This window comes from Zophobas morio, unplaced genomic scaffold (genome assembly GCF_036711695.1).
Source record: "Zophobas morio isolate AGI-343-1 ecotype UQ-CSIRO unplaced genomic scaffold, CSIRO_AGI_Zmor_V1 ptg000023l, whole genome shotgun sequence".
Lineage (NCBI taxonomy): Eukaryota > Metazoa > Arthropoda > Insecta > Coleoptera > Tenebrionidae > Zophobas > Zophobas morio.
In genome coordinates, this window is record NW_026972128.1 from 14,798,795 (window position 1) to 14,813,658 (window position 14,864).

Consider the following 14,864-nt stretch of genomic DNA (forward strand, 5'->3'; position numbering starts at 1 on the left):
GAAAACACGCAAGATTGTCTTTACCTAACAAAGAATTTTTTTGTAATTCTTGGAAAATGTACAAGCTTCCAAAAATTAATTTATTTTTAACCAACATTTTTCACAATCTATTATTAGCTTAGTATCACCTTGAAAAGCAGCAGTGCTACAGTGTTTTTCAAATTTGGCACTTGTAAATGCGAAATAAAAGTATTGAATGATCAAGAGCTTCAGCAGAGAAATGTAAAAAGTGTAAGTTAAAATTTTTTCGTCAAACAAAGAATTTCTTAAAATGTCAGTCCTTAAACAAGAATTTTCTAGTTCTAATTTTAGTTACCTTTGGGGGCACAGAAGTATAAGGGTTTTGGATTCATACTCACATTTCCATTTTTTCATTTTTACGGTTACGGTTGAATAAATCTTGCTACTAAAACATGAATATTATTCGTTTTTCAAGAAGCAAACGTACGTACAAATGATAATACAAATTTATATTAAGAAGTTCTAAATACGGTTATATTTACAAATTGTCATGCCATTATATTTTCCCGTTATAGCTTAGTTAATTAGGTAACTTTATATTTTCTGAACCACCGACTGCTACTATATTTATTATGAATTAACTATTAAAGATTTTTCATTCATGTTAATAACGAAAAAGATTGATTTTCCAGCTCCATAAATAGAACATGGAAATTTATAATCTCCTTTAATATAGCGAAACTATATTTAGATAGGCTATTGCGCAGTATTTTATAAAATTGGGAATAAAAATAAATATTATTACGCAATGTCAGTATATATAGTATACCAAAGAACGCTAAATAAAAAATCAAAATTTAGATCAAACCGTCAATAAATTGAAAATTACCACTATCAAGAAATCAGCGTATAAAATACATAAATGTTACATTTTTGCAGTCAACATTACAGAATTACTCTAGTTCAAAAATTATACTCCAAAACTTACAAAAACAACAAGCAGCTGTGTTACGTCCCATTACTTTCCAACCTGTTACTGGGAGCCGTTTTCCAGAACACCCAATTTTACGAAATAGGTATATTTTACGGTTTAGACGTACAGTGTATTTCAAACGTGAATAAATCAAATTAAAACGCTCCAAGCTCCAAGTAACATAATGAAACTAAAACAAGTGTACGCACTGCGACATGATAATTTAATGTGGTTCGCGTGGTTTACTTAAAATTATTTATACAAAATTTGTCATGCTAAATTTTCTTAGCGCACACTTTTTGCTTCCCGGCAGCTATTAATATTTACATCACACTTCAAGGGTTAAATTTACAAGCTCATCTGACCTTATTTTATCATCAAATACATAGACAGAGGTCACCGCAACCGAGTAAATTTTCATCAAGCGAATTCATGCCATGCTATATCCGCTGAAAGAAAGACGCTTCAAATAACTCTTCACGTCAAATTTCTTTATAACGTGCTTTCAGCATGTACAAAAAGATCGCAGATAACTAATTTATAAAAAAATGCTTCTAAAATTGGGGGATTATTGTTCGTTTTCACTGAAAATTATTACTGGCAGCAAATTCTACTGAGGCATATACATTTTAACTTTGATGTTCAAAAAAATCGTGGACCTCAATTTTTTAGAAATAATGCTCATAACTGACATCATTTCAGTAATTTATTTCATGAATGTTTGATAAAAAAATGCCCTATGGTGCAATGTTGTTTACGCTTTGATAATATGTTCTTATTTTTCAGGATTACTTAGAGAGCATATTTCAAAAAAACATAATAATCATAATAATGAAGTAATATATTTTACTGATGGAGCGCGTTGGTGTCACAGTACATTTATGTATCAAAACTATTTATTTGTCTAAAAGTATTAAACAGATTTCCCTCTAGTGAAATCCAGGCGAACAAATACAGATTCTTCAAAAAATTATAAAAATCGACAAATTTTAGCAAACACTGATTTAGCGATTCGAAAGCATTTCCTTCGGACAGGCATTAAAAAATCATCAGAAAGTACCTTACGTTGCATTTCTTGTCCTCCAACAGTATTTTTTATTTTGAACAATAGACTCCACAAGATGTCAATAAAACAATTCATCGGAATATTGATGTGAAATATATTTTCTCTATTAAGTATTTGCAAGAAGTCTTATATTAGTTTCTCAAAATGTCGGAGACACACTAATGTTTTGAATGAGTGATAAATAAAAATTAATATCGAAAAATACGCCTCGAAGCATCTGGCACTGGTTGTGTTTTGGAAGTGAAGAGGAATCTGTTGAATTAACTTTACAGCTTTTTTGTATACTACAGTGATTCGAATCTAAGTTTGTATTATTTCCTTACTATTATTATTTTATTTTAAATAACTTTGCTAATACTAAAAAAATTATCCAAGAACTATTCTTACTTTTACACCCCGTTTTTTACTAGTTGATAACTCTTTACATACGAGCTTCCGTTACATATTTATGTTTACAAGTTCAGAATTGAAAAACCGTCATAATCAAACTTCGGGTGCGGTGATGTAAAAAATCCCTCTGGTCAAATGGACCTATCTACTGAATAGTCGTAAACACGAACCGACCGAGGCTTACTACATGTTAGTAAGAGATAGAAGTTTGCGCATGATATGTTGGGTACACAACCAAGATCTTTACCGCAGTTTTTAAAACAGCGAATCAACATCGTGTAATTTAAAACAACCGCCGTTCTGACCACGTGCGGCGTAAACCTGCCATCGGTGGCGCTTGAAATCCTCAAGAGGCAACTGAGTCATGTCGGTTTGTCATTCATTGTGTTTTTTCAAATTGTTGGTGTGATTTGCGTTTATTTGAGTGTTTTTTTGTAAAATCTCGATCTTCAAGACAACAGCAGCTTGCTGTAGTGTGTAAAAGGTATGACATTTGAATAAAGGTTATGTCGATGTTTTTATTAAATACATTTTAATAAACTTTTAGTGGACGGTTATTCAGTAACGATCTCTTTGGGAAGACGTAACGGGCATTTTTTTAAATATGTGGACCACGGACCTGCTTGCGTTCAGCACCTTTAACTTTGACTGCTGCAAAACATTCTTCGAGAAGCAAGGATGGACGTCAAAGCAGATGTCAAAAGGCTATAAATTCTTTGCTGAAGGTTATGTTCACAACCTGAAAGTTTCTGGCTTGCATTTGTGTGCACAGTGTTATCGAAGTCAAAAAAAAAATGAAAAACCCCATACAATGAATATGGTTTTTGAAAAGACTGAGGAAGATTTAATTTTAACTGATTCACACTGTACATGTGAGGCCGGGTTGGTTGTCTAAAATATTGTTTTTGCTGTAATGATTTATAAATTATGTTACAGAAAGAGCAGGTCATGCAATCATTTAGTTTGACTTGGATATCATCTCCAAGATTTGATTTGTAGAGGGATCACTCAAATGGAAAATGTTACATGCACCTCACAACCCATGATATGGAACAAACCTAGAGGGAAAAAAATTTTGCCGGAAAAAGTCATTGACATACCATTTTACAATCCGTTGAACTGTAGGAGGAAGAAGTCACCGATTCACTGTAAGCGATTCAATCCACTTAGACATGATGATGCATTTCTAAACAAGAGGGAAATACTGAATCTTACTGAGGCTGTCAAGTCATCCGTCTTGAAGATTGGGTTTAGTTATTTAATAGGCAACCCTTCCACAGAAACTGTTACATTATTTGATAGTAAGATTTATGTTAGTAATAAAACTAAGGTACTAATCACATTGTTATAGATGTATCAGTCCCTTCTAATTCAGTATTGGGAAACCAGTACAACCCAGAAAGGCAAAGGAACAATCTAGACATTTGGAGGATACAAGATGAGATGCCTATAAAGCTACCACTTGATAATGCTGAAGCAAAAAATGTTTTATTGAGTGAACCACCCATAGATGTCATTGAAGAAATTTCTTTTGACAAATCTTATGAAATAGAACGATTAACAAGACAACAAGCTTCTTCAGCACCATGGTATAATGAGCGAAAATTTCGTTTAACAAGTTCAAAATTTGGGGAAATTTGCAAAAGAAGAAGCTTCAATGCAGAATATGTAAAGAGCATTTTTGGGAATAATGATTTGTCGAATGTAAAGGCAATCAGGCATGGGGTGGAAAATGAAGATGTGGCAAAAAAAATGTATTTGGAGGAAACACGAAGGACAATGTATAAGTGTGGCTTTGTAGTGCATCCATTTGCTAGTCATCTAGGTGCAAGTCCTGACGGCGTTGTATTTGATGAAGTTCATGGATATGGACTTTGTGAAATTAAGTGCCCTTACAGCAAAAAGTGGGAGACGATTAAGGAGGCGGCAAAAATGAAAAATTTCTGCTTAGCGTTAGAAAATGGCCAGACATACCTAAAAAGGACCCATAATTATTACTATCAGATACAAGGGCAAATGTTAATTACAGGACTCACTTGGTGTGATTTTGTTATTTTTTTAAAAAATACAAGAGAATTAATTATATATTGAAAGAATTTATTTTGATTCTCAGTTTTGTTTGAATATGTACAACAAATTAACAAATTATTATAATAGTCATTTTAAAATGTATGTTAGATGAAAATAAAGTTATATTTAAAATTTAAGAATAATTTAGTTACATAAAATACATATGTCTACTTCCGAAGGGGGAGTCTAAGATTGGTAAGTATGCAACATACAACGTATATTTGTTCAATACACCCTACCAATGAAATGGGAATTTTATTTTTTAAAATTCTGAAACTCTAATCGGCCGATGGCCCGTTCAACATGCACACGTTCGTGAGCGATTTTACGAATGTATTCCACATCTTGTGCTGAAAACTGCAATTGTTGAATCGTAACTTCTTGAATGGATTGCGACCAGTCTCGTTCAGCAGCGCGATCTGATGGTGGGTTAAGTCAAGGTAACATTTATTGATCAAAGAGTAAACTACAGCTCCATCTGGAATTTACAGGATGCACCTCCCACACATATCCGGTGTAGAAAACATAAAGGAGTGTGCTATTTCATCCTTTCAGCACTAGAGGAGAATGTGTGTACTCCAAACGCTTTTTAAAATGTTTTAAATAAATTTTCTGAAATATGCGTAAAAATCCACCAAGTTACTTGCGTCTAAAAACCTAAAAATAATTTGCACCGTATTTTAGAGACACAAATCAATTTGCAAAAATTACATTCATTTTTATGCGATAAACATGTGCATGCTCTTCTGTTTGAGTAACCTTTAAACCAACTTTTTTCGGGTGGATAGTGACATGTTGTTTCAATTTTAAGAATACGTTGTAATATTTTATTTTTGTAGTATTTAATTAATCGTTTTTCCGTAAAGATTCTGCTGAAATTCGAAACTATTCAAACTAGCTTTTCTTGTGTTTAATATAGTCTAAAAAGTAGAAATAAACTGAAGCGGATACTTTCTAATACCATTGCAGAACAGTAAAACGTACTGCAGATTTTTTTATCGCTGTTGTAAAATATGCCCGGTCGTAAAAAACAATAAAAATAGCCTTTTATGAGTTTTATGCAACTTTCAAATTATAATGAAGTTGTAATGACAGGAATAAAATCATAGCTTTTAGTTATTGTGGAAGTTTTGCAGCTAATTTTTTCATTAAACTAAGACACTTTTTGAAACCTGACGATATAAGTAAGTTATTCGATTGATTATTTATGGCACTCTTAAGAAAGTCACGACCTAAACCATAAATGTTACTACCTACATCTTAAATGAGGATTTTCATATTTAAGCTGACTCCAAAAACTGAATGGTATTTCAGATATTATTTTAAGCTTTATTTTATAGACACTGTATTTGTCGCTAGCTAACTCTTAGTCATCCTTGGTCTCCTTGACCATGATCAGTTCGAATGATGAAAGAAATACTAAAACTACAATCAGTCTAGTTCCGCGGGTCACATAGTTGAAGAAAACAAGTTTAAGCGCTTTATTTTGTTTTAGATAAATAGTTGTTTTTATTATAAACATTTCATTTCCAATTTGAGAAAGACTTGCATACGATTTAAAATCTTATTATTTTTATAAAAACATATCCACGTAAATTGGTTTCTAGAAAACAAAAAAAAATTTCTGAATTATGTATTAAATTCATGTCCCCTGTCTACAAAAAAGAATTAACGCCTACGCTCCAGTAATCAGCTGAAAACCATTCGAAATGTTTGCAAAATCATTTCTAATTTATAGAAACTATGTGACTGAAGTCGCTTAAAAGCCATAACTGGTTTTTGAAGCTTTTATACCTGCATTAAATTAATTTTAACTGCTATAATCTTCAAATAAGTAGCAGATTCTACACTCACTTGTGTTAACAGGTGTTAAAAAAGATGTGATACCAGAAAAACGTTTTTCGGGGGTGGACCATGTCAATTTCAAAAGGGGTTTGTTAAGAAAATAGTCGAAACTCTTTTCAAAATTGACGCGGTTCAAACCCGGAAAACCTCTTTAACACTGGCCGTGAAAGCCTTCGATTCCATTTCAGGTTTTAAATGTGAAATCCTTGATACTACTATATGATAAATTTAATGACACTGCAGTGATCTCCATTAAATAAAATGCAGATGTCCCTCGAATTTATACACTTTAATCTTTATAGTAAATAAAGTCAAAAAATAGATTGTACATGACATTAATAAAAAGCGCGAGCCAAATATTTGTTGATAGGAACTTTAAGAAAAGTGGCTTTAACGTAAGCATTTTATAAATTGTTTAATTAATGGTTCGTTAAATTTTTGCTAGGTACGTTGTTCCTGGACAAATTAATCTTGATTAAAATTTAATTGCATTTGATGTAGATGGTCCTTCTCGCTTAGGTTAACTGTCAATTGCAAGCCGTGCAGTTAAGAGCCAGCTCATACTAGAGTATTTTAGGCTTAAATGTTGCTGTCATATGTATTATTGTCGAAAGGTCACTATGGAAAGAGAAAAGCTTTCTAATTTACATCGGCAAATAAGGATTCAAAAGAGTATGTTCTGTTCATTTTGTCTGCGATTTTATCAATTTTGTGATGAGTGTTATATTATAAACAACAAAATTAATTTAAGCTTTAGAATATCGCTAGGAAAAGTTGGTCTTCATTCTGTGTAGACAATTCTAACAAATAAGTCTTTCGCCAAAGTACAGTCAACGGTGGTTACCGAAATATCGAAGTTATATAATCTCGAGATAACGAGAAAAGTTGTGTTAAATTTGATAGGCCACTTTTTTTAAATTAAACAACGCGTCATTAATGTTTTGTATTTTGGAGTTAAAAGTTTTATTTCTACTGCAATTTAGCTTGTCGCTTCTAGTAAGCTCTTAGCTAGTCCGTTTTGATATGGTGTTTCTGTACGTTGCATTTGATTCGATGTTCCGTCAAAATTCCCTTACGAGAATTGTTCTTCCAGAGATGATATTATATACCTGCTATAAATCTGGTAACAGTCTAAGAGGCTTTACAAGGCTTTGTTATTTCCACATGGAAAAATTCATTTTAGATGTGTTGCCAAACAACCATTTACTTCTAATTTATAGTGGGTAGTAGTACGTACAAATTTATATTTATATTGCTTTGGCGAAATGAAAATTAATCATTTTTATTAAACAAACTGTATACAATAAAAATCTAAATTTCATGATCTCGTGTCTATGAGAAATTTTTTATTTTAACTAATTTCAGTGACTTCTAATAATAATTCGATTTGTATATCACTTAAAATAAAATTTCTCTGTCATATTTTGATATTGAGCTTAATATAACAAATGGTAGCTTATGAGACGGATCGAACTAGCGACCTCTACTTTTCTGGGTCAGTGTTCTAATCACTCACCACAGTTGCTACCGGATTGGCCTAGAAAATCAGAGGTCATTAAAATACAATTTCCTGATATAAGCGGTGTGCTTCGTGGGCAATGATAATGTAGTAAAATATTACACAAATTCCACTTAGTGAAATTTAAGAAAGATGTATAAAAAATGGCTATCGTGTCTCGTTTAATTTTCGTGCTGACCAATAATATCTAGCTAATGTTCATACACACCAATAAATCAATTTTTATATTCTGACCTTGTGAATAATTCATGCTACACTAAACTTGCTACACAAAACAAACTATTTTCAAGTAGATTGTTGCTTTTTCATAAATTGTGATTTACAATGGAATTTTTTCTTCACTAGTGAGCAAAAACCAATATTATTTCGCAGTTATTATTCACTGAATGGCATGGAAATTTGCTTGCTGCTCAATAAACGTAGTAAACTGAACAATTACTACATAAAAGATAAGGTATTTATTGAAGCTGAAATTTTAATAACAATAAAAAATTTAAAACAGGTTGTAACTATTGTGGTAAATGTAAATCCATTCTGATCAGCTTTTAAGCCTGACCTGTAGTCGGATGTATAGAAAATTTTCTTTGGGCACCTCTGATGCACGTTTTGAAGCAAAAACGAAAATAATCTGTTTTTAATTAAAAATGTGTTTTTTATTTTCTATTTTATAATATGTTTACCACAATTTTTTGGTAAATTTCTTTTGATTTCTTTACTAAATTCAATTTTTAAATGAATTCATTAAATTTCTTTATTTTCAAGGAATTATTTCATTCAAAGTAATGTACGCAACTCATATTACACGCTTGTACTGGTAATTCCAGTGCGATTTAACTCACAGCTTGGTGAAAGTTTTCGCTGCCCTCTGGTCTTTAATTTGCATTTAATTTAGGTAAAACAGTACAGTGAATTATTTTTTGGGTGGTCCGATATTTCTGATGGTGTTATCAGCTTTCCAGAATGATGAAACACAATTTGTACTTGACGTTTTCTCATCCTGACGATGATTTTGTTGTTGTTGTTGTTCAGTTATCATTCGTGAAACGACAATATTATCAATTCCAAAATATTCTTCGTTAATTGAGGTTTTGTAACAAATATATTGTTAGTAAACAGTTGTTTTTTTTTTTTTTTTCATAAAAATTGCTTTCACAGAAAATATTTATGAAAAAATATATTCCAAACATCCAATTTTGATATTAGAGGCTGAAACATTCACACACAGGGCTTTATGTTTTGTTACATTTTAACTTTTTTCAACTTCAAACTTTTTGTATGTACCTATAGAGAACGAATCCTAATACGCTTGCAATTTTTATGATAATAGCGATTTCTGCATGTTTTTATATTTAATAATCAGAATTATTCATTTTAAATTCGCTAAAATAGTGATTGTATATTTTGGTACGCAGTATTTAAATTATTTCCATAATTAAAATAATATTTTTTTCTTAGGGAAACGCCGTTCACCCAGCTGTAGCCAGAATTTGTTTTTATAAAGTCTGAATCCAGCTACCAGTATCCCAATTTCAACGTTCTTTTTACATGAATTTAAAGTATAATTTTAATGTAGAATAACACCTTCTCCTTCAGATTCATTTTTCCTTTTATGTAAAAAAAATATTTTTGAATAAAAACATAAATAATACATACTTAATATTTTCATAAATCCTAAACTCTGCTGCTTTCATTTCGGGAGTGGATATCCAATAAAGAAAAACATTTTTCATGAAGTTTTTCTTTTCTGAATAGCCTTAAAATATCGTTATTTTGCTTAGCTGCTGTTAGCTCTGAATGTATAAATCAAAATTATAATTTATATTTTGCGATCAATGCTGACGAAGATAAATGGTCTCGCTTTAACAGTGACAACAGCGGAAACGATTTCATTGCCAATGGCAGGCAATTATACCACGTTGATTCATAAAAAAAACGAAGAACGTTTACCCGCCAAGTACTCAACTGAAAGCTGCAACACATCTAGCTAAGGACATTTCTCTGTGGCACAGCGCAAGGATGTTTGTCATATACAAGATCATGATTTGCATCGAATCTCGGTCACGGTTACATGGGAATCGGCCGAAGTGTGACACGTCTTCCTCATCTCAACTTCCTCGACTGAAACTTGCTGGATTCTCTTTGAATAATTTAAGTCAATTAATATTCATGTTCATCCCCCACATAACCGCAAGGGAAATAAATCGCAGACTTTCTTTGAATACGGTCATTTTTTTTCTTGTAACCTAGAAAATGTAGGTAAGAAATCAATTGGCGAAGCCGTGGACGAATATCTCCCGAGGATTTGTAACGGCTGTAACTTATTGATTAGCTCTTTGTTGAAAAATACGGTGCCCTCTGCCTATCTCCACATCTTTAGTATAAAGGACATTGATTTTTAACGAGATATTTTTTACAACTTCTGGTACAGTCAGCTGAAAGTTCGAAGAAGGGAAATATCAGGAAGCAGTTTTTTCAAGTACTAGAAGCCAAAGAAGGGTAGTTTTCATTAACTTTTTTCTAATTAGCGCACTTTTCATCCAATTATTTACTCATTTTTAAAATTACTTAAAAAAGCGGTTTTGGATTTGTAAAATATTATTGTAATAGGCTCATCTTGACAAATATAATCTCATAGCGTCTGTCTTTATATCTAATTTAATAACTTTACCTGTTTTTAACTAATCCAAAAAGGAATAAGGTATTTCGAGAATAAAACTTTAAAGTTTTCTCAGAGACTAATAAGGAACATTTTTGAAGCAATTTTTTGAAGAAAAAATTAAAAAATATGCACAAAATTAATGTATGAATCGATTGCTGATGATCTCAGAGACAATATCCCTACTATTTTTTCAGTCAAAACTAATATATATATTTATCCTATCCAAAAGTACTACACGTCGTAATATCACATCTTACATGTTTCACTCAATTTTGAAAGTCAATTATATTTTTGTTTAACTAAGAATTAATTCTTCATTCGTGTTTGATACTAACAAAACGTCCTAAACTAGCAATACTAGTGGAACCGTAATCATCAAATATATTTTTTTCGGGAAAGTACAGTTACTTTAATGCTTTAGAAGCATTGTACTCTACTTTGTATTAATTTTTATATATTTTTAGTCACAATTTTGGTGGTTATTTCTTTTCCATACTTTCTCAATTTTTCGATTTTTTACTTTTCGGCTTTTTGAATTATCTGATTTTTCAATTTTCTATTTTTTTTAATTTTCGAGTTTCTTATCGATTTGTTGATTCTTCAGATTTTCGATTCTCGATTTTTTATTTTTTTGATTTTTGATGTATTTCCCCATTTTTCAATTTTACAATATTTTAATTTTTCAAACTTTTTTTATTTTCCCATTTCTCGACTTCCCAAAGTTTCGATTTTTCAGTTCTTCAGTTCAATTTTCCGATTTTTCAGGTTTTTGATTATTCAATTTTTCAATTTTTTAATTTCCCTATTTTTGGATATTTCGTTCAATTTTGTGATTTTTCAGTTTTTCTATTCTTCAGTTTTTCTTCTATTTTTCAATTTTTCCATATTTCAGTTTTGGGATTTTTTTTAAATTTCGACTTTTCGATTTTTGAGTCCTGAATTTTTCAATTTTTCGACTTTTTACTCTTTGTATTTTCCATTTTTCTTTTTTTAAACTTTCGATTTTTCGACTGTTTTATATTTCGATTTCTCAAATTTTCATTTCTTCTATATTTTTCAGTTTTCGGAATTTTTAAATTTTCGATTTTCCAATTTATTTTTTAATTTTTCGAAATATAAATAGGCCAAAATCGAAAAATCGAAGAGTTAAAAATAGAAAAATTCATAAATCGAGAGATTGGGCAATCAAAACATCGAAACATCCGAATCTAGTTAAATTGGGATCTGAAAAAATTGAAAAATCGTATATTAACAAATTCGGAAAATTAAAAAATTAAAATATAGAATATATAAACATAGGTCGTCACACTTACAACTCACTAACACTTAGTTGCTAAGCTTAAACACATAAGCGAAACACAATGAATGCTAGACAACTCGATGGAATGTGCTGTACTGATGAGATCAAACAACATCGAAACTGCAGTCTACAGCTGTCCAACGGGTTGTCTAGCCTTCGGTATGATTAAACACCGAAAACTCGAGAAATCGAAAAATCTAAATTTTTAAAAATTGAAAAATTAAAATATCGAAAAGTTAAAAAATTGAGAAATCGAATATAAAACAGTCGAAAATTGAAAAATCTAAAGTTTGAAAATCGAAAAACTGAAAATCCAGCAAATAAAAAATCGAAAAATCCAGATATTGAAAAATCCCAAAACTGAAAGAAATATCCAAAATTTGAAAAATTAAAAAATGGGAAAATTGAGAAATAGAAAACCGAAAAGCAAACTCGAAAAATCGAAGAATAAAGAACTGAAAAATCGGAACTTTGAGAAATCGAGAAATTGGAAAATCAAAAATAGGTTAATTGAGAAATCGGAAAACTGAAAATTTAGCAACGTTAAAAATTGAAAAATTGAAAAATAGAAATACGGAAGAACTGAAAAATCAAAAAATCGAGAAATCTAAAAATCTTAAATTTAAAACATTGAACAATTAAAATATTGCAAAAAATCGAGAAATCCAAACATCAAAAAATTGATCGAAAGTTGTTTCGACAGAACTTTCCTCGCTCCTGAAATACAATGATAATTTTTTGAGTCACTCTGTATACGCAAATCCAAAAAATATTAATGGAATGATAAATCACAAGTACAACAGACTCATCATATTTTGTACATTTTAGATAGGATTTATTCCACAAACTTTTGAGCTGACGTCATCAAGTTTTTGGAGGGGATAAGCAAATATTTTTTGACTAAAAATTTATTATGCTCTTTATAACCTTAGTTTAAAACTAAATGTTCAGTCAAAATATATTTGCTTATCCCCTCCAAAAAATTGATGACGTCAGCTCAAAAGTTTGCCGAATAAATCCTATCTAAAATGTACAAAATATCTTGCAGATGTTTATCTGCAAGATTTCAAATCATTTGGTTTAGCGGATGCAAAATTAAATTAAAAAATGTTGTTTTATAATTTTAATTTTTTTTTTCCAAAAATCTGGACGTTTCCGATAAAAACTCTATTCGGAGCCATAACTACATGTTCGCAAAATTATTGTTTTCATTGTTCGGATGCCCTTCAAGGGTGGGGAAAGTTTTGTCTAAATAACTTTGGACCAATTTTTTTTTATATTAATATATTAACAAACCATATGGCAATTTTATATCTACCTTAAATTCGCCACATTTTGGGGTACCACAATTTAAAGAAATTTAAATGGATGGCTTCTGAAATATTAAAAAAAGGTAAATCGATTTTTACATTAATCTTTTCAAACAGTCTATGTAATCAGGGACACTTTAAGCGATTCTTTAATGAAGGATTATTTAGAATAATTCTGAAGTGTTTTTAGAAGACTGCATGTCTCTGAAATCAAGTATAAAGTTTAATAGTTCTGCTTCATATTTTAGGAAAACCTGTATATAAACATATTTCGAGTGAAGTTTATTTAAAGACATTTTGAGATTATCTCAATTTTTTTTTTGAAACGAATATAAAAATTAATATGGTTCAACGATGATTATCTGTCTAATAGATTTCCAGCAGAAAAATTAAAACGAAAATCCTGCATTTTTTTATTCTACAAATTATGCAGTAAGAAGAAAACGTGAAATTAGACATCTGTTAAAACGACTGCGCAATTTTACTACTCCTATCCAGAACCGGAGGATTTGGAAACGTTTGTTATCTTTGTTATGTTGTAAATTCTCTACACTTTTCGCTATCTGATTGCTATTTTGTAGTTTGTTTGAAGTGTATATTTTGAACAGGTATTCTTCGAAAGCACAACACCAATTACTTTCAAATGACAAACACTAATCAAAATTTTATTTGTTTATTCCTTTCCAAAAATTAATGACATCGTCATCAAATTTTGTTAAGCAAGTTTTCCGTGAAACAACACATTACTCTTCTGTTTGAATGAAATTACGCAACGAATTAATACAATATGACTTAAGTCAGTACACCACAGTTATGAGAACTTTTCTCTAAATATTATAAATAAATTAAAACACCAGTCTTTATAATTAATAATTATATTCTCCACTTTGGTTAGACATCGGTTATTTCTATGTATCTGTTACCATATCTAAACTAACGTAGTCACCTTTAGTAGATTATTTAAACCGTTTCCTAAAATTAATTGTATGTGTAATTATACAGTTGGCTACTTAAAAATCATATTCCATTAATGTAGTAGATGAAATATAAGGTCAAGGTTTAGAATTTATATCTTGAATTGCACAACGAATTTCTATGAAGTAATTGTACGTCACCAGTACATATTTATTCATCCCTTTTGTTACACAATAATAAAAAACCGCTGTGACGTTTATGTGGCATTTATTGTAATTCAGCGAAAACCTTTACTTACACTTAGTCATAAAAAATTCTATAGGATGCCCACAGCATATGGAATAAATTAAATAAACACAAAAATTAAAAAAATAACTTTCGAAAGAATGTCCAATTACAAGTCAAACTGTTTTCCACAACGGATGCATTTTAGCAACGGCAAACTCATTTTCATACGTAACATTTCGACTCTAGGCGATTTCCATTAAAGACATTATTTTATTATTATATAAATATCCATGTATATGTATAATAAAGCTCGTCTTCTTCTGAAAAATAGTGCTTAAAATAAATTTTTTATTAATTTAGTACCAAAAATGTGTCAAATATTGCAAAAAATGCAACCTGGAATATTCCAAAAAATTGCAGTATGTAACTGTAATACCATTTTTTCGCTGAAGAAATAAATTAACTGGCAACTTGTAAATGCCACCTAAGTTGCATTTTTTTTTTATTTTAAGTATGTCTACAAATTGTATACAATCGGTTATAATTTTTTCAGTAAACTTGGTCGTTCTTGGAAAAAGTGCTATTCACTGTACGAATAAAAATACAGTTAAAATTAGTCAAGGCTTTG

At 30.4% G+C, this 14,864-nt stretch overlaps 2 protein-coding genes across 9 annotated transcripts in view; both read left to right on the forward strand.

Moving 5' to 3' along the window:
* Ih (I[[h]] channel) overlaps positions 1-14,864 on the forward strand; it is a 196,989-nt gene that overhangs the window by 101,883 nt on the left and 80,242 nt on the right. The gene's annotated exons all lie outside the window — the stretch shown is intronic.
* On the forward strand, positions 2,622-4,503 carry LOC135134337 (uncharacterized). Its single transcript, XM_064062982.1, has 4 exons — positions 2,622-2,874; positions 2,938-3,272; positions 3,327-3,691; positions 3,742-4,503. Exons 3-4 carry the CDS (start codon positions 3,403-3,405, stop codon positions 4,479-4,481), a joined length of 1,029 nt encoding a protein of 342 aa, XP_063919052.1. The 5' UTR covers positions 2,622-2,874; positions 2,938-3,272; positions 3,327-3,402; the 3' UTR covers positions 4,482-4,503.

Bases quoted from the DNA above. Each gene is read 5' to 3' on its own strand.
- LOC135134337 (XM_064062982.1), top strand. From the start codon at position 3,403: ATGGAAAATGTTACATGCACCTCACAACCCATGATATGGAACAAACCT. The intron at 3,692-3,741 runs GTAAGATTTATG...ACATTGTTATAG, and splicing joins AACTGTTACATTATTTGATA to ATGTATCAGTCCCTTCTAAT.